We start from the raw sequence: 23,791 nt of genomic DNA, 5'->3' as shown, positions 1-23,791 counted from the left end.
CGACATGGAAACTATTTCATACATGTTTATATTCGTTAATATCCTCTATCATGAAATATATCCCAGACAAGGCAATTGTATACTTGTTCATATACATGAATAATAAAAATGTCTCAACTTTCAAATATGTAAAATATTTCATTTACATACACCAAAGATTTTTGTGCAAGTCAATCAAATCAATATAAATTGATTAAATTTCAATTATACAGTTTGTTAAGGCTGTTGTTATTGTTTTTATTTACAAGTTTCAATATCTGGTTTCAGAAAAAACGTGAGGAAATTTTCTCTTGTTATTACTTAATATTAAAAGAAACTCACCACTGTAGTTTTGTGCAGATTATGTAATTTTTTGCAGAAGAGCAAAATAACAGTTGAGCAAGACAGAGCGAGAGATTCATGCAGAGAAAGGAAGAGAAATAAAAAGAGAGAGGGATAGGGAGAATCTAAATTTCCTCTTATACGTATGCACTGCTTTGAGCTTTCATTCATAAAAATTTTTATAAGAAAATGAAAAAAAAAAAAAACAACTTTGTAGCTATTGCACTCAAAACTGACCTATACTTCCTTCACGGTTAATGTCCATAACTGATGAAAAGGAGTATATAAATATTGTTAGTGCATTCGTAACTGAGCAGGCATAAGCTCTGGGAAAGTGTGAAACCCTAAAGCGATTACCATGATTTCGCCATTTGCTTAAAGTCCTTGTATAAAGAAATATAGAATAGGATTGACCCGCTGTTGTGTTTAACTTAGTTCATAAAAGTTTGCATGAGTTTGTGGGCTGGAGTAGATATGTTTATCGCCAAATTCCTTATTTTGTGTGCACTTTGGCTCATTAGTCATCTTAGAACAAATGGTTCCTTTCTGTCAGACTACGCAATAGCTTTTTAAAGTTTGAATTGGCTTAACCGCCTAACTGTGTGACCATGTATACCAGTTTATAAGTCTTCAAATTTATGGTAGAAAGCTAAATATATTGTCATATGAACTCTTAATTCTGGAATTTCGCACCATTAACTTACGAGCAAATACACCAGCAGCCTCAAAGACTAAAGACCCTACGCGACCTTATATTATATGATATTTTTCTCGCATCAAGCATGTGGAATTGTTTTCGATTATAAATTGTTGGGTTTTGTTATAACGTTTACTAAGTGTTTCTTTTTTGAACGTTGTTCCATATTGTTCTCCCTTCCGGTTTTTTTTTTTGGTGGTTTGGTTTGGTGGTTTGATTTTATATTTGAACGTATTAAAACGTAACATTGAGTTCCCGTTTATACCGACAATTAATGAAAGCTTCAGTGATGATTGAAAATTGTTCTAATATTTCGTCAGGCGGCAGCCACCCAGATAAGCGAAAAATTTAACGCCAAAAGAAAGGTGTCGAGTCGTCATGTTCTCCGTTATTTCTTATTTAACATGACTTCAGACGATGGCCCCTATACGCGGCACACGGCGATGATCAGAAGGAAGTGATCAAAAGGAAAAAGTGATATGGAGCTGCCATCTTGTGGACATGTGTCCAATCGATAATTATTGTGTGTTCACCGTTTGAGCATTCACAGACGCATTAAGATTTGAAGAAGCAAACACCGGCTTCGTAGCTACGCCCGAACAAGAAATGTTCGCTTTTAATTTACTTTAGAGAGACGTTTCTAAAGTTCATTCCATTTATAGAATCGTCGGTGTTATGTAGTCTTTAAAATGGCGAACGTTCAAAAATATTCGATAATTAATCCCAGTTGATGTTTAATTCACACGCGAGCATTTAAAAGAGTTCGTTAAGATCATACGTATTATCTGCTTATATTGAGAGTGAATCCACACACAACAATTTGCATAGATTTTTCTGGTCTATTTGGCCATAGAGTAAGCATTTACCAACTCCTCCAAATATAAAATATATGAATCACCTAAAGTACATATATACGATTTTCAATACACAGGTACACACAACTGTCCAACAGGATCGCACGCCTTAGTATGTATATGTATCCATATATATATATATTGCAAAAAATGCTCATGATAACTTTTAAAGGAAATCTTCAGCAAACTACTTAAAAAGCAATGTAATATCTGATATCAAATGTAAATAATATTTGATATATATTTTATTCTATTGCAATTAAGATTCTCTTATACAATCCTTAATTCTCTTATGAGTAATACGTAACGAGAGAATGAGAGAAAATGTATAAAAAATTGAAATTGTTGTATAAGCAACAAACAAATATCGAAAATTCTTATGCACTTAAAAGAAACTTAACCTAGTAATATCTTAAGATACATTTTGCATTGAGGTATAAGTGAATGCAACTTGAAAAGCAAAAGGAAGAAAAAAAATGAATGCCGAAAACTGAGAAGAAATTGAGAGAATCAAATGGAAACAATAATATATGAGTTATGTGGTGTACGTACAGCACGATGATGAGAATAAATAAGAGTAGGCAGCCAGTAAGCAGCGAAACAAAGCAAAGCAAACAGTTAAATAGGCAGACAACCAGCTGTAAACAAGTATCATGCGAATGAAGAACATTGGAAAAACATTTGCAGCTTGTAACGCCGAAAAGCATTTGTAGTGTTATCCTGTGAGTCGTATATAAAACACGCGTTTCCATCTAAATGCGGGTGAAGTGGCTATTCATATAAATGAAAAGCTCACAAAGGAAATAAATAAATAAATAAGTAAAGATAAGAAACATTTTTTAAAATAACGAGATATACGTTGAATCAAAAAGTACATTGTTTTTATTCAAAAAAAAAAAAAAAAAAAAAAAATAATACAAAAATAATTTTTAAAACAAATTATGAAATAAGATATGAAAACAAAAGAATTATAAAAAATGTTTCCTTAACCTTAGGAAACCATTAAAAATAATTTTTATTATAAAAGTGTGCAGTGCTAAATAAATAAAGAAAAATATCCTTGCTTGCTCTATAGACTGCGTAGCTGGCTTTCAAAATTTCTTTTATATATAGTTTGTAGTATCTCGTAACATTATAGTACACTTTTAGGTATCTAACATCGTTAATGCTATAAAGTGAGTGCTAAGTTAATAAGTAAACTCAGTAATTATAAAATAAACACATTACTCAAGGTTAAGTATCATATATATATAAATTTTATATATATATATATAATATAATATATATATATATATATATTATATTTATTTAAAATAAAAAAATTGAGAAGAAAAATGAAAAATGTGCCGTTTTACACAAAAATTTGTCAAACCAAAGGCATATAAAAATCGGAAAGTGAAAATATAAAATCTTATATAGTCGCGTGCAAAGGTTAAATTAAATTGACTTTTTTCTTTTTTTAAAATTACTTGGATTGTAAAGTAAATAAACTGATATAAAACGAAAGAAAACAAAATTGCATTTTTTGTAACCTACTTTTCGGGTTGTTCTTGGTTAAGTGTAAAAATTGCCTTTGGGAGGAAATAAACCATCAATTAATTGTCATAATGTTCGTGAAAGGAAATGTTATAAAAATAAAATCTAATTTTTTTTTTTTATGAAAAAACTTAATTTAAAAAATTGTAATGTACTTTTAAGAGGCAACTAACTATATGTTCTAATAGCTGTAAATGACAGAGCAAGCGATAGGATGCATTTTCTTTTTCTTCTATTCAATTAAAATTGCTTCTCAAATTGAAGTTTAGAAACTTTAAAAAGGTAAAACTTTCCTCTACTAACAGTATCGATTCCATATAAATGCCTGTGCAAGTGTATGCATGCTTTAGCAAAATTGGAATTGAAGTGGAACAACGAGTAATTAAAGTTTACTTAGAAGACTTGTAATTAGATTCCGGTGCAAAGAGTAAATGAAATGAAGAAAAAACATTTTTGTTTGACTTACCGAAGATTGGGCAAACCTGCCAATGTCTCCAATGTATAAGCAAAAAGGAAGAAAAAGAAAAGATAACTGTTTCCTGTTCGACTTTTGCAAAGCAAAAGAAGCTAAACGAAATGTAAGGAAATAAACTTAATGTAAAATTCAGCAGTTGAGCGTAAAAGTAAATTAAGTTAATGATCAAGATGAAAGAACAAAAAATGTGTTATTAGAAAGAGATATACAAAGCTATAGTTTCGTAATGCAGGCAACGTTAAATCTCCAATTGATAGAATATTTTCGCAGTCTTCGAGCAAAAAAAATAAATTACTCCATAACTTGTGACTTTAGGGTATGCAATACTTTTAGCTGAAGCAAAGTAAGCACTTCACCTTAAAACGTAGGTTTATTTATTGAATTTTTTTTTAAAGAGAAATATCTAGAGCAGGTTTAAAACTTTTTAAATATGTGCACGAATATCTTTCCCCAAAATAATATTTGAGGGGCCACAGTTTTATAATTACAATGCACCCATAAAGAGAAATTAATATTAAAAACATTTTATTGGGCAGTATTGTAGATCAATGTCCATAAAAATTAACGATTTGTTTACGAACGTGAAGCTAAGCAATTAATATTTTCTCTAACAAAGCAAGACTTATCTTATCGTACCCTCTTCTATTTGTGGACCAAGGTTTTAGTTAAGTTTGTGCGGACGTATGCAACAACCCATCTTTTAAAATATCGGTGGTTTAATAACCACTTTCTAAATTGATCTCCGTCTGTCTCTTTGTTTGTCCATCTTGGTTTCTTGACTCCAATTCATAGACCGCAATTTTTGAGATATTTTAATGAAATTTGGCACAAAGATGTCCCACAGTAGTGCTTTTACTTGTTTTTCTTTACTTTATAGCATCGTTGAAAGGAAATTAACATTTTTCGAGATGCATTTTTAATAAAGCTGAGGAACTTTTAATTTTATACAAATTCACAAAAACTTGTGTATAGAAAAGAAATATTATTATAGGATAATAGGATAATACGTTCATTTAAATTAAAATCTTGCATCAAAAATGAAAAAATATAATATTTTTCGACTATTTTATAGCGATAATCAGAAAAAGATGGATTGATGATTTAAAAGAATTTTAAATAAACACGTTCTGAACTAAAAAAAAAGAAGTTAAAAAATTATATATTAATAATCGGACGAAGAAATAAATATCAAATAAAAGAAATTCGAACACAACAATAATTAATGAAAATTATTTTCAAATCTAAATTGCGAATAAATAAAAAAAAAAAGAAAACCTCTTAATTCAATGAATATAAGAACACACACATAATAAAAAAGAAGAAGAGTTAAAAGTTCACTATGGAAGTTCAAAAATTAAAAAAAAAATCCACGAAAACTAGAAATAGAAGTAAGAATAGTAGCAAAGCCTACTTTCCGGGCTGCAAACTTTCATAAAACATTGAATATAAAGCCTATTTCAAGGATTTGAAATAAAGAAATATTTAAAAATAATAAGAGAAAAAAAGTAATAAGAAAAAATTAAAAATAAATACTAAAATTCAATCTACGAAGGAAGCCAAATAATTACTCTATGTAACAAAATCTTAATGTACATTTCAAGGCTTAAATAACTTTTTCCGTTATGGTATTGCTCTCTTGGGGGTATATTTAAGGAGGGCTAAGGAAAAAAAAGTTAAAAAGCAAAACAAAAATATTAAATACAACTTGTTTAGTTGCCAAAGCCCAAGCGAACCAATTACAACATGGACTGTTTAGAAAAAAAAAAAAAAATCAAAACTGAAATATAAAACTTTATGGTAAAAAAAAAAAACACCCGGAACTCCAAGAACTCAGCAAATCATACGAGAGGAGGAGGAAAAAGCAGGCAAACGAAAACTGAATCCTTAACCGGATAGAAAATCAAGAAGAATAATTTTTTTATTTGGTGTTTGTTAATCAATTTAGCCGGTGTACAAGGCCCTTAAAAACTACGAACAGAAAGGTAACCGAACGTTCTGCTTTGTATTGGAGAATGTGTTAATTTTTCGGAATCAATGCTTATATGTTAGTGTACGCGTGCTCAGAAAAACAAAAAAATGGTCAGCATTTCAAGTTTCTTAATACCGCTTTGCACGAGATTTCTTTGTCAAACGAAAGGCACCGAAAAAGGTGAAATGAAGATAAGCATTTATTGAGAAAAGAGGAAAACGCAGGTATAACAAAAAACAAAAAATTGATAACAAAATGTATCAAACAAGAAAACAGGAACACTTTCAATCAAAAGAACATCAGCATGACAAACGTCAACATTTTAACCTGCCTTGTCAGCATCGGCATCATCATCATCATCAGCATAGGCATTATCGATGTTTCAGACGTTGCGGATTACTATGGCTGATATTCTTTACCATGATTCGAGGTATGTCGAGATATGTTGTCCTGTTGAAATGATTTTCAATTATAATAAGAACATAAAAAGCAATAACTGAGAAGCATAAAAAAATAAATAAATAATTAAATGAATTGTTTTTTTTTTATGTAAACATTTACGAGAAAACTTAATTTAGTTATAAATTATTTTCTATTGAAATACTTTGCAATTTGTTTTTTTGTTGTTACCTCTCTGTCGTCCTGAAAAACTTGATCATATTTTATGGAAACTTTTTCGTAATAGATTCTTTTCTTCTTTAGTTTTACTTCTCCTCTTTAATTTTTGTCGCCGTTTTTTTTATGTTAATTATTTAATTATTTTTATCTTTCTCTCCCTCTTTTTCTTGGTTCAATTAGGAGTTGGTTTTATTTTAAATGAAGAGAAAACGATAATAAAAGAAAGAACCATAAAAAAGTTTTTATTTTACCGGTATTTGCGTTTGCTGGCCGTTAATTGCATTAAATAGTAATTGAATTAATGCTTTTCGACGCTTTTTGTTCTTAATGCAAATTGAATGAAAACTTAAACGGCTTAAAAGCCTATAATGACACTAAGTTAAATTGCTGAAAAAGAGAATTGTGATTGAATGCTTATTAATAAAGATAGTCTGTTAGAGGGTGTCCTGTAATTACGCAAGAATCTAAAGCTTATACTGTATTATAGTAGTAGGATTAAGTAAAAGAATATTTAAATCATATTTGCTATCTTCATACAATTTATAAAGCCTTGAATGGTATAAAGCAAAGACGTTGGATATAATAGATCTATCCCGAAAATATTGGAAATCCCTGCTAGTCCCAAATCCGCCCTTGCTCGCGTTATTTTTTTAGACTCCTATCGTGAAAATTAAGGAAGATTTTTATTAAAAACTCATTAAAAGACTAAATGCTAGAACACTAGGAGCACATTTTTTCAATGACCCATTACTCAGTGGATGATATCTGTTATTGTAGGACGGCGTGAAAGGCAGAAAAAAGTGGTGAAAGAGGAGGAAATGCAGTCGCTTAGTGTTATCTTTCTACTGACCAAGCCCTTACTATACTCATGCCCGAGAAAACGCTCTACTGCGTTTGAAAATGGAACCTGCTTACACTAACTAGAGGCCATTTTTACTTACAGTGCTACACACGCTACTCATGCTTAATGTCTGCTCTCTTTCCGCAAATTTTTGCTTTTTATTTTGTGTCTGCTCTTGCCCGAAGGTATGCTACATATGTTCGACATTTTATTGTTGTTGTTCTTATTTGGACCAAAGATATAACTCTAGTAGCCTGAAGTAGGATAAGAACTTAAAAAAAATTTTTTTGAGGCTTTTTCACTTGACTAATTGATTGGTGTGTGAGAAATTGTTGCAGGGCTCAGCTGAGAATCAAGACGCATTAAAGAAACGCCAGCATTATCGGGTGTATCTCAATCTTCGAAATATAGAAAACAATTCCAACGTGTTCTGTACGAGAATAAAGTATGGAATTCATTTGGACGCTTGTCATGGAATAATCTTTGACTGATCGGCTTGAACAGCCGATATTTCAAATCTCAGCACGGCATATCATGTTTGCCTGAATGTCTAGTCTGCAGAACCATACACAAACTACAGTCATTCCTTATCTCTTTTGATTTTCCCACTTCCTTCTGACAGTCTCTTATAAGACACATCCCCCGAGTGGTTGATTATATAGAAGAAAAAAATGTTCCACTTTTCCAAATATGAACGACCGCGATATATTGAAGCTCCATTTGATCCATTTTAATAAAAATCAATATAGATATAACACTCCTTGTTATCTAGCGAAAAAGTTTGCTATTGTTTACCATCTGTGCGATTATAACGACTCGCGAAGGAAAATAGAGATTTCTGTTCTTCGAAGTTTTTCACATTCTTAGTCAAGTTTTCCCAACAATGTGCATAGAATTAAGTCACATAATATAACGTTTCGTTTTCTGCAATCTTTGCATTTCATTTCATGTCCTAACATTATCAAGTATTTGCTTAGGAACGATACTATAATTTCTTTTCCTTTTCTTCCATTTTGTGTCTTTCTTTTTAGTTCAGTTTGTAATCATCTGTTGTGTGTTCTTGTAATCCTTTTAATGTAATATTTTAGCTTCCAATTTAATGTTGTGGCCCAATCGATAAAGTAAAACTGTGTATATCCTACAAATAAGCAAAATAAGAGATCGATGCGTCGTGTAACGCATTCGCAGCAATTGCTACACAACATTGTAGTGTTGATTAGCCGTCATTCGTCTGGATTTGGAATTTATTCTTCTCTGATTCAACACAATGTTAATCACAATGCCTCCAATTGGTCTATTATAGGAATCTTTTTCACTTAATTACTTCTAGTAGTTGAAACATACTTTCATAGCATAAACTCTTCTGATTATTCGTTGTTTAACAACCATTCGCTTGGCAAACAGAACAAACTTTAATTCTATGTGTGATTCTTTGTAATAGCTGTTTTTTTAACTTCTTTTGTGCTTTCAAAGTAAATCATATTTTACGTTGAGTGGGCCGAATTTCGAAGATCTCCTTTTTACCCTTTGCCACTTGTAATCTTTGGTTAAATATTTAGCAATTTCAATAAAGTTGGCAAAGCGTTCTATTTTATCAAGAAATGGCAGGCAACATTTTGGTTAAGTGAGAATAATCTAGACAAGTGTACACAAGTGTTCCTTACTTCGAATCATGGATGCATTAAAAAAGTTTGTTTTTCAAGTAGGATGGGAAACATGCTCCTTTTCGTATCCAATAAAAATTGTTGAAATTGGTTTATACAACAAAGCGTTTGTAGCAGCCTTCAGATTCTATTGTTGCATGCGTGAGTATGAAAACAGATTGATAGTCTTTCCAAGGCTTAAGCATGTACAACCTTGTGTACATCGTCATAATTAGCGCACGAGCAATGTTTTGTATCTGCTGTGTTGTAGTTATCGCAGTGAATACTCACTTTTGCCGCTATTGCTATCACTTACATTTAGCGTGTTGTCTTATAATTTCACTTAAAGAAATATATTATGTTTGTTAAATTAAGTTTCTGAGCCGTTGTATTAACGTTCTAAACGTTCATTTATAAATCTCCATCCTTCTATGCGCCTGTCCATTCTACCATGGTTTCGAGGATTCATCCGCCCGTGCAGCCCTTTGGTTTCTTTTCTATTCTGTTTTCGACGCTTTCGTTCATCTTATTTCCCGTCAAAAAGTGCGTCGGTTCCTTAACAGATGGATTTATTTACTCACTTGCCTATTTCTAACTCACATTTTCTACCGCTTCTTCATTCGTTTGTCTATCCACTCAGCCTTGGGCCGCTATGATTGTTTGCTTATCTTTGAACGTATGCGTTTTTTTTTTATCAATTTGTGGATCCGTTCACTAATTATTTGCTCGGTAATTTGTCCACTTAACCCTTGTTTAACTGTTGGTCTTTTCTTTCGTCTATCAACAGTTTTTTAATTCATTCTCTCTTTCTTTGGCTTTTCCGACTCCGATTCATAGATCAATTTATATGGTTGTGCTTCCTCAGCCTAATCACGTATTCCATAGTAAATAGTTGGCGTATGGAATTATAAAAATGGAAAAGAGAAATTAAGGAAACATGACGTCATTTATTCATGTTTAGTATAAAGGAGAAAAAATGAAGTTAGCTAAAGTGGTAAAGTAGACAATATGCTTTCAAAATTGGTCAGGTTTCTATTTTTTACTTTTGGTAAGAAGAATACCTTATAAACATTGTCATTTTCGAATTTCTCCAAAGGAACCATTCAGCGCACAACAGTTTGTCTCAAGACAAGTTTTGATGGCCATGAGATGTTAACAAGGAAGCAAAGAAATAAGTTTTTTTTTTCCTGAAAATCACTTTGAAGAGAACGATTAATTTTGAATTAAATTAATCGATAACTTTAAATTAGATTTGAGACAGGAATAATGAGTCATATTACTTAAAATTTTGAAGCAAAAAGTTCTTGGATCCAATATGAAAAGTGCACAACAAAAGTATATTAAGTCAGCGCGGATGTATAGAACACCGAGAAGAGCTTGAGATAGATTTACCTTTTATTATCCCCATCTGGATTGATTTGAGCTTATATGTCCGTCGGTCTTGTTTTCTTATGTTCAACCTTCAGGCTGCTATTTTTGCGATATTTTGATGAAATTCCGGTTTTGATCACGTGTGACGGCCCAACGAAATGGTTCTGATTTTCCTCTTTTACTTGTTTTTTTTTTTTTAGAAAAATCTTACTTGCTTCTGTTCGAAATATTGTTTACTACGCTCTAGTGGCTTGATTGCTTTAGCCTTAATTTAATGTCATTGAATTAATGTTACCTTAGCTTTCTTTAAGACTTGACACAAATACTTTTAAAATAATATTTTCGAAGCTTTTCGGAGAACAAATTAAATTTGACGAATAACAAATAGTTGCTACAAATAGTTAACGATACGTTCAGTTGGTTCGGCAAAGCATTTAATTGGCGCCTTACTGAGAATTGTAGGTTAAGCGTGCTATGGAAATTGTTTGATTGTTTTCATGTTAACGCTTGGGAATGTTTGTTATATGTTAGCGAGAAATCCGTTTGAAATCCGTTTTAAGCTTAATAGCAGCTGAGAAGAAATCCCTTAAGCTTGTTACAACAATAAACGATAACCGTAATAAACACAGCAAACAACAACAGGAAAAACAGGGAAAAAAGGTTGAAAGGAAAGGAAAAACTTCAGATGTGTGCTTAGTGTGGCTTGATGTCGTCGAGTAGTGTGTGGAAACGACAAGTTATGAAAACATAACCACATACCGACCCCAATCAACACAACGAATAAATGAATATACGGCCACAAGTTTGTTGTTGTATTATTATTATTATTATTTCTTGTTTTTTTTCCCTTGCAAGATATTATTAAAATATTCGCATACTGATGCTTATGTATGGAAATATACATATATTTGTGCACTTAACTGGGGCAAAGATTAAAATGAAGTTTACACTTTTATATAAAATCTAAAAAGAGATAGAATGAGTGAAAAATGCAAGAAAGGAGATGCGAGAAGGCACGAAAACGAGATGCGGCTTCAACGACTGTGCAAGAAAACAAAAGACAATAACAACAAGTGTAAAACGCGTAACCCAAATTTCATATGACACTGTCACATAAATAAAATGTATATATACTCGCGTTTATGCATACATTCGCACTTGATACTTACTGGTCGTATATTGTTTTTCACACACGAATACCCTCTACTCTGTACTTTCTACTAAAGTCATCATAATCATGACTATAATCATCATCATCATCATCATCATCGTCATTATCATTATCAGTATGGGTGCGTGCGTGTGTTCATGTGTAAGTTTGTGAACTGAAGGCATTACAGAGTTCTTATTTATATAAATTCATGTGTGTGCGTTTATATGTGGATGTGTGAGATTTCAACATATTTATTATTATTTTAATAAAATGAAAAAGGAAAATAATAGTGTGTAGATAGATGTGTATATGTATTATATGCATTTTCAACAATCACAAAGTGCACAGTGGCGCGCATTAGACCGAATTCACATGGTGGCCATTCAACACTTCCTGCGAAAAAGAATGATTTCTCTTATCATTTATTTTATTTTATTTTTTTTTTTTCGTTATATATAAAGTTTCTTAAAAACATTTAATTTATAAAAAAAAATATAATGAAGCCGACAAGGGAGATTATATCGCCTAACGCTGCGATTATCAGAACATTTTCGAATATTCGATAAAAATTGCTTTAGAACAAATTACGAAAACCACGACCCTATCCGCAGGTTGTGGAGTTAATATAATGAGAAATAAATTGACTTTGGCGTAAGTGCTTTCGTTATCAAGTTCGGAGATAATTAAACACTTGAATACTTTCTGGTGTGATGCTCATATCTGTCCTCGTCCGTGCTCAGCTGAAGTTGATTGCCAGCCAACATCCGCTCTCCCGTCGAGAAGGATTGAAATACGTGGCTAACAGATCCTTGTAAAAAAAAAAAATGATTTTCAGTTTATTTCTTCCGTTTTCTTTTTTTGAAGACAAGATTTAAGGCTCAAAACGATTCGCTCCCTTTTAGAATTCTTACACTTCGCTAGTGCCAACAATTTTAATAGAAAATTTTCTATATAAGATCAATGGCAAAATCGATATAAAAGGAATTAGGTAAACAAAAAAAAATGCCACAACTAAAAGTCTCTAGCAATTGGAATAGATTTATGGCATAATAGAATTACGTTTGGTTTGAAACTTTGTGATTATAAAACTAGAGAATGAAATAATAATAAAATAACCACGAGCGTATAATCTAAAGACTGTGTTAGGAAATAAAAAAAGAAAACTTTGGCAACGCATTCCATGTACTTAAGATGGCAAATCAATTTTCTTATTCCCCTAATAATGACCTTAACGCTAATGCTAATGAAAAATCTAATCACTTCTTCTAGATCCTAGCACTGTCAGTCCTTCCTTTATGGATAACTAACGCAGAAATACTGTAACGTAGCCAAAGTGATAGTCAAAATTCAACACTCCAAGTGTCGCCATCATGCTTTTCACATTACTCGCATTGTTCGCAAGGTCGTTTTGGTTTTTTTGAACCGTGGATTTAAATGCATTTTCTCACAGCAAAGGCGCATTGTCTTTATACTCTTGATAAGTAATATCGTAATGCTTCTGAGGAAGAAGTTTTGTTTGATTCTGCGCAAAGGCTATCATTTGGTGGCTTACCCAATATGGAAATATGTTCAGAAGATGCTTTCACCTTGAAAGTTGTCCTGCTAACCTGTTTGTGGTTAAGTTTGCGACTTCTCTCACTTACACTGATAAGTGTAAGAATTTATGCAACGGTGTTGCATTATTAGCAATAAAATTACTTCAAAGTTCTTAGCTGACGTGGTTATTATGTCGCGTTAGCGTCTGAATTTAATTTAACTTCTTTAGAGTTGTTAGGTTGTAAGAAAATGCTTGCACATGTTGTCGTTACTTTAGAAAAATTGCGTAGCCTTTCTTTTGCACCAAAATTCAAAACAATTTTTTTTATCTTATAAATATGTGCCATTTTGATCGACAATCTCTTAAATTGGTATCATGTTATTTATCATTTTGTTTATTATTATTATCATTATTATTGTCGTTATTATTATTATTATTGTTATTATACAAAGATATAAATTCTACGACCAAAAAGTAGAATGAGCACAAGCAAACGTATTTAAATAAATTTTTAAGAGAATTCAATACGCCTCTGGGCTTAGGCGTAAATATACAGTCAACGACAACAGCACCAACAACAAAGCAATGCAGACAACATTTCAATTTCATTTGAAAAGCTTAACACGAATTCTAGGGGAACACATACATACTAAGAGAAAGAAAACAAAAAAAGAAGTAATAGTGGAAATAGAGCCCCAGTGAAAAAAGCCACACACATAACTAAACACACGTTGGCATGAGGATGTTGAAAGTTAGCCGTACGTGTAGCGTATGTATGCGTACATCCAACAAAGTTGCTTATGGTCAGGGTCGCTTATGCATGGAGAAATTACTTTCATCTCTAATGAAAGTGAAATTAAACTAAACTGAAAATAGTTTGTCATTTTTGTTGCACACGCATTTACTCGACTATATATTTGAAAATATCAAACTGCTTTCGCTTAATGTCTTGTCACTGCTTGGTTTTCTCTTGTGATTTTGTTTATATCACTTTAATTACTTCAACTTGTTAAGGAAAAACGAGAAATGAAAAAAATGAACAAACTGTCAGCGTTAACGTTAACAGAAGACGCCTACACTGACTCTGTTTGCGTAGCAACCAGCGTCGCGGGCTGTGGCAATACGGAGGCGTAATCAGCACCATACACACTTCTATATGTGTTCACGCACAAATGGTTACACAAGCACAAACACACACAGACATATATATCACTTGATGTAAACACTGTTGCTGGTTTCATCTTTATTCCCTGGTGTATAAGTACAGATGTAAGTGTGCATCTCTTTTCTAAAAACTACCTTTTGGCTAAAGTTATGCCTGAATCATGTTATAACCCTGAACTCATTAGTTGTTGTTATTGTAGTTGTTCTTGTTGTTATTGCTGTTGCTGTTGCTGTTGCTGTTGTCCTCTTAACGTTCGACTTGCTGACTATTTGTAAAATATGTTGGTCGGTCTATGCAAATGAGTTTGTGAGAATGGTTTGCTTGTTAGATTGTAACATTTTAACTTGCTCTTCTTTCTCAGTCTGTCTCTCTCTGTCCCTCTTTGTCTCTCTTTCACTCTCTCACTCACTCTTTTTACGCTTTTCTTTCCATATCCATCTAATTTTTATCTGCTTATACGGAAATTTTCAAGAGGTACTTACCTTTTTTTCGATTTATGTACCCTTTTACTCTCTTTCTTCGTCTTCGTCTTCTTCTTCTTCTCGTTTTTTTTCTGTGTTCAGAAACATTATTCTATACCATTCACTGTTTGCTCACCTTTTACTGAGCAAAAATTTAAGTGCGATTACGTTGAAGATGTTCCAATTTTTGGATTTTCTAGGTAAAGGCCGTTTTCCGAATTTTTTGTAAATCTGTACATACATAAAATAGTAATCCGAACGTTTTGTTCTTTTCGCAATATTTAAGGTATATAAATCGAGATTAAGATTAAAATCAAAGATTGATTGAGATATTAAAAATTTATTGCAGTCAAGGCTAAGCAAATACAAAGGGAGCGGTGTAGATGGATGAATTAATTGTGCACATGTCGTTCTTGTATAGATCCTCACTGTCTTAGGCCTCCAAGCAAGAAATAAATGCAAATAAAAGAAAAGAAAAGTCTACCATTGTGTGCATAATACACATTGAACTTCAAAGATTGTAACGACTATGAATAACAAATTTATGCGAATATAAATATTACGTGTTTGTTACACTCTTGGAGAAGTGCTTGCACCGCAGGAAAATAAGTCGTATTTCACAAACTCTTATAAAGTTAATAGGCTGCGATTAAATGTAATAAATGTTGACATATATCTTTTTAAAAATATCTGAAATTATTTATTGCTGTTTTTGATATGTTTGCTGTAATATATGGGCTGCGATTTCTTCTCTTTTAACTTACTCTCTGGGCTTATTGGATGAAGTGATTGAAGGGAAGAAGGATATTGTTGCAATATTATGAGATTGCCGTATGTTAACAAGTAAAAGCACTGTACGACTTTTAAATATAAAGCTTTGTATGGGTCGAAAAAGTAGTCCGACTAGAAGGGTGTACCAAGTCTCATCAAAATATCTCAAAAATTGCGACCTATAGGTTGAATGACAAAATGGACAAGCTCGAATCAAGATTCTGAATCGATCAGTATAATGAAAGGCGAGTCTATCTCAACTCCTTCTGGTTGTTACATTCATCCACACAACAAGTGATATAAGGTGTACAAAGTAGATTCTTTATTAATAATTTTTTTTTTTCTAACCACAATGAAGTGCCTCTAAATTTGAGTTTGCCTTTTTGGGCCGCAGGGAAATTCATCAAGTGTTAGTAGGTCGTGCTGCCAATTTTTTGAATATTGAACTTAAGCTGAAATTCTAAAGCAAAACTTGCTATAAATACTTACCAACACCATTTGAGATTCGCCCGTTTTCGTTATGGGCCTTATAAAATTATAAATTAAGGATAAAAACAATTACAAAAAATTTTTTATAATAAAATAAGTAAAAACACTATAGGGGAAAGCAATGTTTTAAAATTCCCTACGTGTTTCGCTAACCGTAGGTAAATAGATTAAATTTTTACTTATTTTTAATTTAAATTAAAGATGATTCGTATGCATGGCTTCGATGTTTCTAATTTTTTATATTTTTCATAAATTTTTTTTTTTTTTTTTTGATATTTAAGTGGATACTTAGCACCTCTAAGGTACGTCAATGTTTTTATTTTGCAACCTTTGTTTCTACCCTAAAAACGCAGTGAAAATGACACTATTGTTCTCTAAGCTGCTGTATTTGGTGGGACGTTGGTTCTTAAGGTGGGATACAATTATGTAAATATGTACTCGTATATATATACGTATACCGAAAGGTTCATTTAAATATGTCTTTATACGTAAAGATAAGCTTGAGATTTTGATGCAATTTAACCATATCCGTCCAACTATCATTCTGTTACGTCTGCCACTCATCTGTTGTTGTATCTCAAACTTCGGAAGCTTGATGCGCAGATCCTCAGTTTGTTTTGTAACAGAAACTCATGGGATGTGCATTGTACGACAGTCAGGACATGCTTCACAATTCGACTTGACATTTGACTTGAGAGTGGAAACATCTAGAAAAGTAGACGGATCATTACAAAAGGTTGGCAGTGCGATTAAAGAAAAAGCCGCTACGATATTGTATCGTGCGAAACGCTGAGAAAGCTTCGAAGGTGTCAAGGATTCCTATAAGAGGACTTAGTTGGCAGGCCAATCAGTAAACATTACGCCTTTCACTAAAACTACGACCCAGCATGGTCAAACCACACTCACGGAAATTGGAACCCGCGAGCACCGACTTGACAGTTACGATCCTTATGCACTCAGCTATGCGGCAGTTACATAGATAATTCTAACTATATTTTTTATTTATATAGTGCGAATGCACAGTACACGCTATTGGTGAAGAGCGTTGAAAATGTTAGACACTTTTCCGTCATCCAGGAGCATTTGCATCTTTCTTTGTAAATAATCGAATTATATTTTAATCTTGGCTGCTTACAGTAAAGCTTAGTAAAGCATAGTAAAGACTATGGTGAATATCAGCGGAAATAAAACATATCTTTAAGAAACCATCGTTGTAACAGCTACTTGCGACACTGCAAGGACACGTTGTGACCGTCATTTTGTATTCTCATGCCAAGATTTTTCTACACTGGCGCCATAATAGCAAAGAGATTTTCCCCGGTTGTCATGTAGAAGAAATGAAAGCGTTGCTCGTCAAAGCATTTGAAGAACACAGGGAGAAGACTTGAGACGACCGTTGTGTTATGTTTTCACAACTTTGTAAGTAGTCAACGAGCATCAAAAGTTTCTTCGAAGACGACTATAACTTCACGACTGAAGCTTTCATTCTAACGCGTACAAAATGACTTTCATTTTCCATAACTCATCATTTGGTCTCCCCTTATGGCTCTGTTTCGATAGAGAGGGAGGATTTTTACTCAAAAGATCTCATTACCACTAAGCGCAATATATGTGGAAAGAAAATTTTTTTTTAACCCTAACTTAGTTACTCTTTTGCTTCACTTTGTTTGTCATATTTACAGTAAATCTCCTAAAAAATCGCTGTTATTTCAGTTACGATCTTATGACACAATGCCTTGACCAATCCTACTAAGAGAGACGCTTCAAAAATTTAAAAGAATAAGTTGTCATTAAAATATATTACAAGGTCTTCAAATGTTTTATTTATTTAAAATATTTTCTTTTGCAAGCAATGATAAAATCTGATGAAATATTTTCGTTACATAACACAATATGACACGCTGGAGATTATGTAAACACTTTTTCCAGCTACGAAGAAAACAGTAAAATGAAACAGAAACAACAGAAATGGCAAAGATTCCTACGTGTCTGAAGATATAGTCATTCATATAAGACTCAATGTTTTACACACATAACAGGAAATCAGATACTATCCTGGCAGATAATAAATATTGGTTAGCTAAACAATAGAAATGAAAACATATTTTTATTTATTTATTTATTTATTTTTTTTTTTTCGCTTTTTTTTGAATTTTTGTTTCAACTGACAACCTCTCAGAAAAATTGTTTGCAAAATGAAAAAGTATTTGTTTTTCCATTGACAATGTCTGTAGATGACCAGCGTTGCCCGTACCCACTCTCGCCTTCAATGTGTATGTTTTATATAAATATATAAAACAAAGAAAGAAATCCCATCGAGTTTAATGGACTTGGGGATTGGTCTTGAGCTCTGCGTGGAATCGTGTATGTGTACTAAATATCCTAAAGAGAAGTTTGTTATACAAACTGTAAACAAATTTTGCGTCGTTGTTGTTGCTGTTAAATTCAGCATATGCAATTCCCTGTATATTCCAGTGTGTGTGCACAGCTAAAAGTTATAGTATGACATAAAGTATATATATACATATATATATATATATTATATATATATATATATATATTTCCTTCCTTTCCTAAACAAAAAAAAATAAATAAGAAAAAGTCATAAATTGTATTCGGCATGATGATATGTAGTAGGAGGATGTTATGGGTCAAACAACCCCTTCGGTTGTTAACTAATATCAAAACACGTAACTGTTGGTGCCTAGTTGTATGATGTTGTTGTTAGTTAGTTAGTCAGTTACTCGTGATGATGATAGTCTTGTTGTCTTTGCCAATAAAACGAATTTTCGCCGTTTGTTTGCTATTTTATTTAAATTGCTTTTTGATTTTTTCATTTCTTTTATTTTGTTTATTTCTAAATATGAAATGTATTTGTGTACTTTGTTATCATATTCTCTTATATAAAATTTAATAAAAAGATATATAGAGAAAGTGTATGTTACAGTCAATTATTTAGCCATTGGTCAAACAAAATAAAAAAAAAAAACAAATATATATCACAAAGTAAATTCAGGAGTTTTAGTCGGACGAGATCGACTATAAAATACTCAACACTATCTTGCCTAACAAAATTCTTCACTTGATTTGGTCATAAAGTACAAAAATTGCACGGTAAACCCCCATGCGGACGGAGGCCCAAGGCGTGAATAGATATTGTACTGATTTAGCTCAGTTTTTACCTCCAAGCCAAAGAAGTATTCTTCACCTCTTTCCATTATAAACTTCTGTTAATTAATATACAAAAGTGTGGTGGCACTCCGCACTATCTAATTTTATATATGTTGTTTAGATATGTAAGAGATGTTTGTATTCTGATTAGGGACATCTAACGGCGAATATGGTAAAACAATGCAAAGTATCAATGTACACACCTTCGACCATTCTTTACATAAAGTGATGCTTGTCCATTTAGCAATGTTGAGTTATTCGGTGAGTACAGACGCTAGTCTTGGAACACTCAAAATTGCATTTTCGACATTCATTATGTTTGCTGTGTGATTTCAAGAAATGCGCTGCCGAAGCTCAGCACAAAATTTTGGAAACTTATTGTGATGCTTCTCCATCATACCCCAATAGTACGCTTTGGTTTCAACATTGCAAAACTTATTAAAAGAAACCTTTGCTCAAACTCTCAAAGATCTTTCGAACAGCTGAACAGTTGATGAATCAATTATTTCTAGGCGTTTGCATACGATGGAAAAGACCCAAAAGGAGGGGGAATGGCTACCATGCGAATTGACTGAAAATGCCATTTCGGACCGTTTCAAAAAGCGAAAACTACTACTGCAGATGTTTGCCGACATAAATTGAGCAAATTGAACGATGTATTGTTGCGCAAAACCCATACGTTGCAAGAGTTGTCAAGGACGAATAGGAAGTTTTGCTGCGCCCAATAAACTCACCAGACACAGCGTTTTCTTATTACCATTTGTGCAGATCGAAGCAATGTGGCTTGCCTGGTATGCGGTTACGAAATGCTGAAGAAGTGCGAAAATTGGTCAATGATTGGATCGCTGCCAAATCAATATCAGTTCTTCGACTCTTTATCGAACATACTTTGATTAACATATATCGCACTAATGTTTCTCAAGGCTATTCCAAATGAAAAAATTATCAGAGAACGTGCATGCTGCTAATATGTCGAAAAAATCGTCTGATCCGAACTATTTTCGATAGTCGTTAAATCAAAATACGTCTATGTATCAAATTTCGCCAAATTATCCCGAAAGTTGTGGCCTATAGGCTGAATCGTTTCATATAATAAAAGGCGGGTGTGTTTCAATGTATTACATACATTGAGTATAAAAATGGAATAATCAAAAATGAACTGAAACTATTTTTATTATTATAATTTATTTAGCCTGAAAAAAAGAATTCTAGGACTAAAAATAGGATGAAAACTGACGACTAAGACTACTCTTGTCTACTCTTTTTAAATTGTTGATGCACATACAAAACTGCGCGTTATAAGTTATCAAAAAAAAAAAATATACAAAAGTTACAAAAAGGAATAGAAATGAAAATCTTTTTAAAAATTATGTATTCGTAAATGGCTTACTTGTAATAATGAAAATTATGGCTCGGAAAGGAATCTGAAAAATATAACAGAATTGTTCGAATTTATTGCGGTAAACCTTTGTATCACAATAAAAGAATACATGGACATATATTAAAGAGACAGATCGACCAATAAAATGAGAGTCGTTCGGCAAAATAAGGGCTGGATCTACTTCAAGTTGTTTTGGGGTTTTACCTTTATCCGAACCAACTTAATATGCCTTACATCCAAATAGTACAAGGAAAATCGAAGGACTTCTTAATACACCGATCTTAATTTAAATAAACAATTTTTTTTTTGAATTTTTTGAAAATAAAAAAAGCACAGCAGGCCTATTCCCTTTTTTTGTTGATCTACTAGTCATACTGCTAAAGATCACAATTGTGCTTCTAAAACCACAAAAAAAAAAAAAAAATGCTTTAAAAATATAACTTAAAATTCTGTAAGCGGCATAGGATTTTATTGAAAGAGTAATTTTAAGAATCGGACCAAGGTTTGAATATCGTTTTTATTTGTTTTGTCGAAAAAATAGCCCGAAAACAAGTTAATCGGAAAAAGAAACAATGGTCAGTAGAAAATGTTTTCTTTATTTTTATTTATTTTTCTTTAGTTGATTTAAAGGATTGTGAAACTTATTTAAAATTTCAAGTTTTTGTTGCTTATATATGATATAAATTAAAAAGCCTGCCCTAAACAGGTAGCTGAATTGCGTTGCACATATCTCTCTTACAATCTTTTTCATCAAGTTGCTTTTTACAAATTAGCCAGTGCAGTTGAAATACTTTCACCGTCGCTCTACAACCGTTTGTGAAAAATTGACTTTTTAAACTACTTAAAACTTATGTCCACTCGCAAAAATAGGGGATTGATTCTATCAAAACGTTTACAGTACCAAGAAGGAGCGTCCAGAAAGCCCATTAACTAAATTTTACACTGAATCGTTTTAAGCGCGTCCATCAGGGTTCCTCTGAATGCAACAATGAAGCTATCGGCTTCAAATTTGGGAGGAGCATTAGAAGTTCTTGCTATTCCCGACGGGTCAAACCGGTCAAAGGGCACACGTACAGTATAAAATGAGCCGAGAATACTTTAGCTTTACGGGTTTTTTTTTGGTAATTTTTACAGAAAAGAAAACAATCAGCCAAGCCTTCTCGACTGACTTTCTGGATCGATTAAAACTTGTGTGTCTGAGAGTTGCTTCTGTTTTCTTTTGTTTATTCTATAAGCTGCAATTCTTGAGATATTTTGAAAAAATTTGGTATACTGACATATTTTGGACGCAAACGTTATTAAAATTGGTTCTGATCGGACAACTTTTTCGACCATTTTCCCTACAACGCAACATGTCGATAACTCGCTACATAAATAACTTTAGAGTATTTAATAAAGGGACGCCGTCCACTATAGCGATTTTATTTGTTTTATAATATTTTTTATTGATATTTTCAATTCAGCGAATAGAGTCATAGAGCTCTTCTGTATACCTACAATAGTAAGTTTAATAAAGAATTCACTGATCAAAATTTATATGTATTTGTTTCAGGTTCACTTTAATAGGTTAAGCTCTAAAGTATTCCAAAACCATACAAAATTCATCCTGCGAATCCATCCTTCCCACCTTCGCTACTAATCTAGAGTTAACAATGGCAATAATTTTTTATGTTCATAAGTTTAATGCATTTTTTTACTAGACTTCTAGGTATTCAAAAAGAGAAATAAAAAGACAAAACGGTTTGGTTTCACTATAAAAAGTATTTCTCTTTTTCCCCAGCTAAACCTAATTTTCTTATTTATTTTCTATGTTTTTGTTATGTTATGTTATGCTAAAACACTTGAAACTTTTAGTTAGCGACTCTTGACATCATAAAGCTTAAGTTTTACTGTTAATACGTTTTATTTTTAGCTTTTTATGTTAATACGTTTTATTTTTAGCTTTGTATGTTAACATTAATTATGACTGTCATCAACAGCGATTCTCGTGGTTGTGATTTATGTTTACGAAAACGTTTATTTCATAGCAGTAAATATTTCACGGCCAGACATAATATATAATAATTTTTCGAAAGTCTGTTGAAAAATGTATTGTATAAAAAAATGAATAAATAAATGAAAACAAGTAAGAAAGTTATATATAGCGGGGACCGAATCTCGCATACGCATCACATGAACGCTTGGACCACTTAAGATTTTAAAGTCCCCAGAAATCGTTTTTGTTTTTAAATTCCCCAAGTTTTTATGTATTAAACGTCCACCAGAATTAAATTATAAGTAACACATTTTGCCGCATTCTACTCTCCAACTCCTTTCATTTGATAACTATAATGAAAGTATTTCTAAGGAAACATTTATCCATTAAGTCGTGAAGTCTACCACAGTGAATTTAAAATTGATACATTTAGCTTCTTGCATTCTACTCTGCAAGTTCTTGTATGTGATACGCTTAGCAAAGGTATTGTAAAAGTTAGTGCACAGCGATGTCCGAGATATTTAATTTAGAACTAACACGCTTTGCTTTACGCTTTCTACTCTCCAAGTTCTTCTATTTGATACCCATATCGCTGGTAGAATTATGAAAAGATTAATTCAGCAAGTCGTGGTGTCTACCATATTCGTTTTAAACTAATCTATTTTTGCGCAGGTGCTGGCATCTTCATTCACAAATTAGTTTTATAAATTCGGCCTTGTTCGCCTTATGATAAAAAGTGAAACAACAAAATATAATCCCCTGTAACTTTTGGTGGATATAACGGATGTTTTGCATTATCGCACGTAAGGAGTAGAGTGCTTCGTAAAGTAAATGTGAAAAATTTCACACTTTTAACTTTAATAATCTCCGAGTAACAAGCAAAAGCCCAATAATTTTTGATTTTGTCGCTCCACTGCGCGCCCCTTGAAGTCAATATCTTCATTTCTGCGACCAAGAGAGTGCCAGCAAAGTACAATACGCAGACACACGGATATGGCTAAATCAGCTCAGAATTTCACGTTGACCGAGAATATATATATATATACCTTATAGGGTCCCTGAAGTTCCCTTCGCGGCATTTTCTTCTAAAGTCCACTTTTTATAAAATTCAATTTACAACGATGCTTTTGTGCTTCTTTAGTATATTATTCCTATAAATAAATATTATAAAGCCACAATGTATGCGTGCGTCATTTGTTTAATTTCCCTTTTCTTATTCACTTCGTTGTACTCAGTTGCCCCGTTGCCACATACCGTACAACAAATGTGTTGCTTTTAGTAGTATTGTCTGCAGTTGGCCATTCTGATGTCTACAGTCAAGTCCAAGATGTAACCCCGGAAAACTCCTACGAAAAAGGCTACA

At 32.4% G+C, this 23,791-nt stretch overlaps 1 protein-coding gene and 2 long non-coding RNA genes across 3 annotated transcripts in view; all 3 read left to right on the top strand.

Moving 5' to 3' along the window:
* LOC119636782 overlaps nt 1-2,333 on the top strand; it is a 6,696-nt gene extending 4,363 nt beyond the window's left edge. Inside the window, exon 3 of the long non-coding RNA XR_005247179.1 lies at nt 1,950-2,333. This is a non-coding gene — a long non-coding RNA (uncharacterized LOC119636782). The remainder of the gene's footprint in view (nt 1-1,949) is intronic.
* Nucleotides 2,334-3,196: 863 nt separating this feature from the next.
* On the top strand, nt 3,197-5,026 carry LOC119636588. The gene is made up of 2 exons (XR_005247156.1): nt 3,197-3,986; nt 4,956-5,026. It is a non-coding gene; the product is annotated as an uncharacterized LOC119636588 (long non-coding RNA).
* A 63-nt stretch (nt 5,027-5,089) lies between these two features.
* Nucleotides 5,090-23,791, top strand: part of LOC119636202 — a 138,843-nt gene continuing 120,141 nt past the window's right edge. Inside the window, exon 1 of the mRNA XM_038031432.1 lies at nt 5,090-6,282. Coding sequence (XP_037887360.1) covers nt 6,108-6,282 — 175 coding nt within the window. The 5' untranslated portion in view covers nt 5,090-6,107. The remainder of the gene's footprint in view (nt 6,283-23,791) is intronic.

Source organism: Glossina fuscipes, unplaced genomic scaffold (assembly GCF_014805625.2).
Source record: "Glossina fuscipes isolate IAEA_lab_2018 unplaced genomic scaffold, Yale_Gfus_2 28, whole genome shotgun sequence".
NCBI lineage: Eukaryota > Metazoa > Arthropoda > Insecta > Diptera > Glossinidae > Glossina > Glossina fuscipes.
Note: the sequence above shows the minus strand (reverse complement) of the source record. Positions and strands in the feature narration are given on the sequence as shown.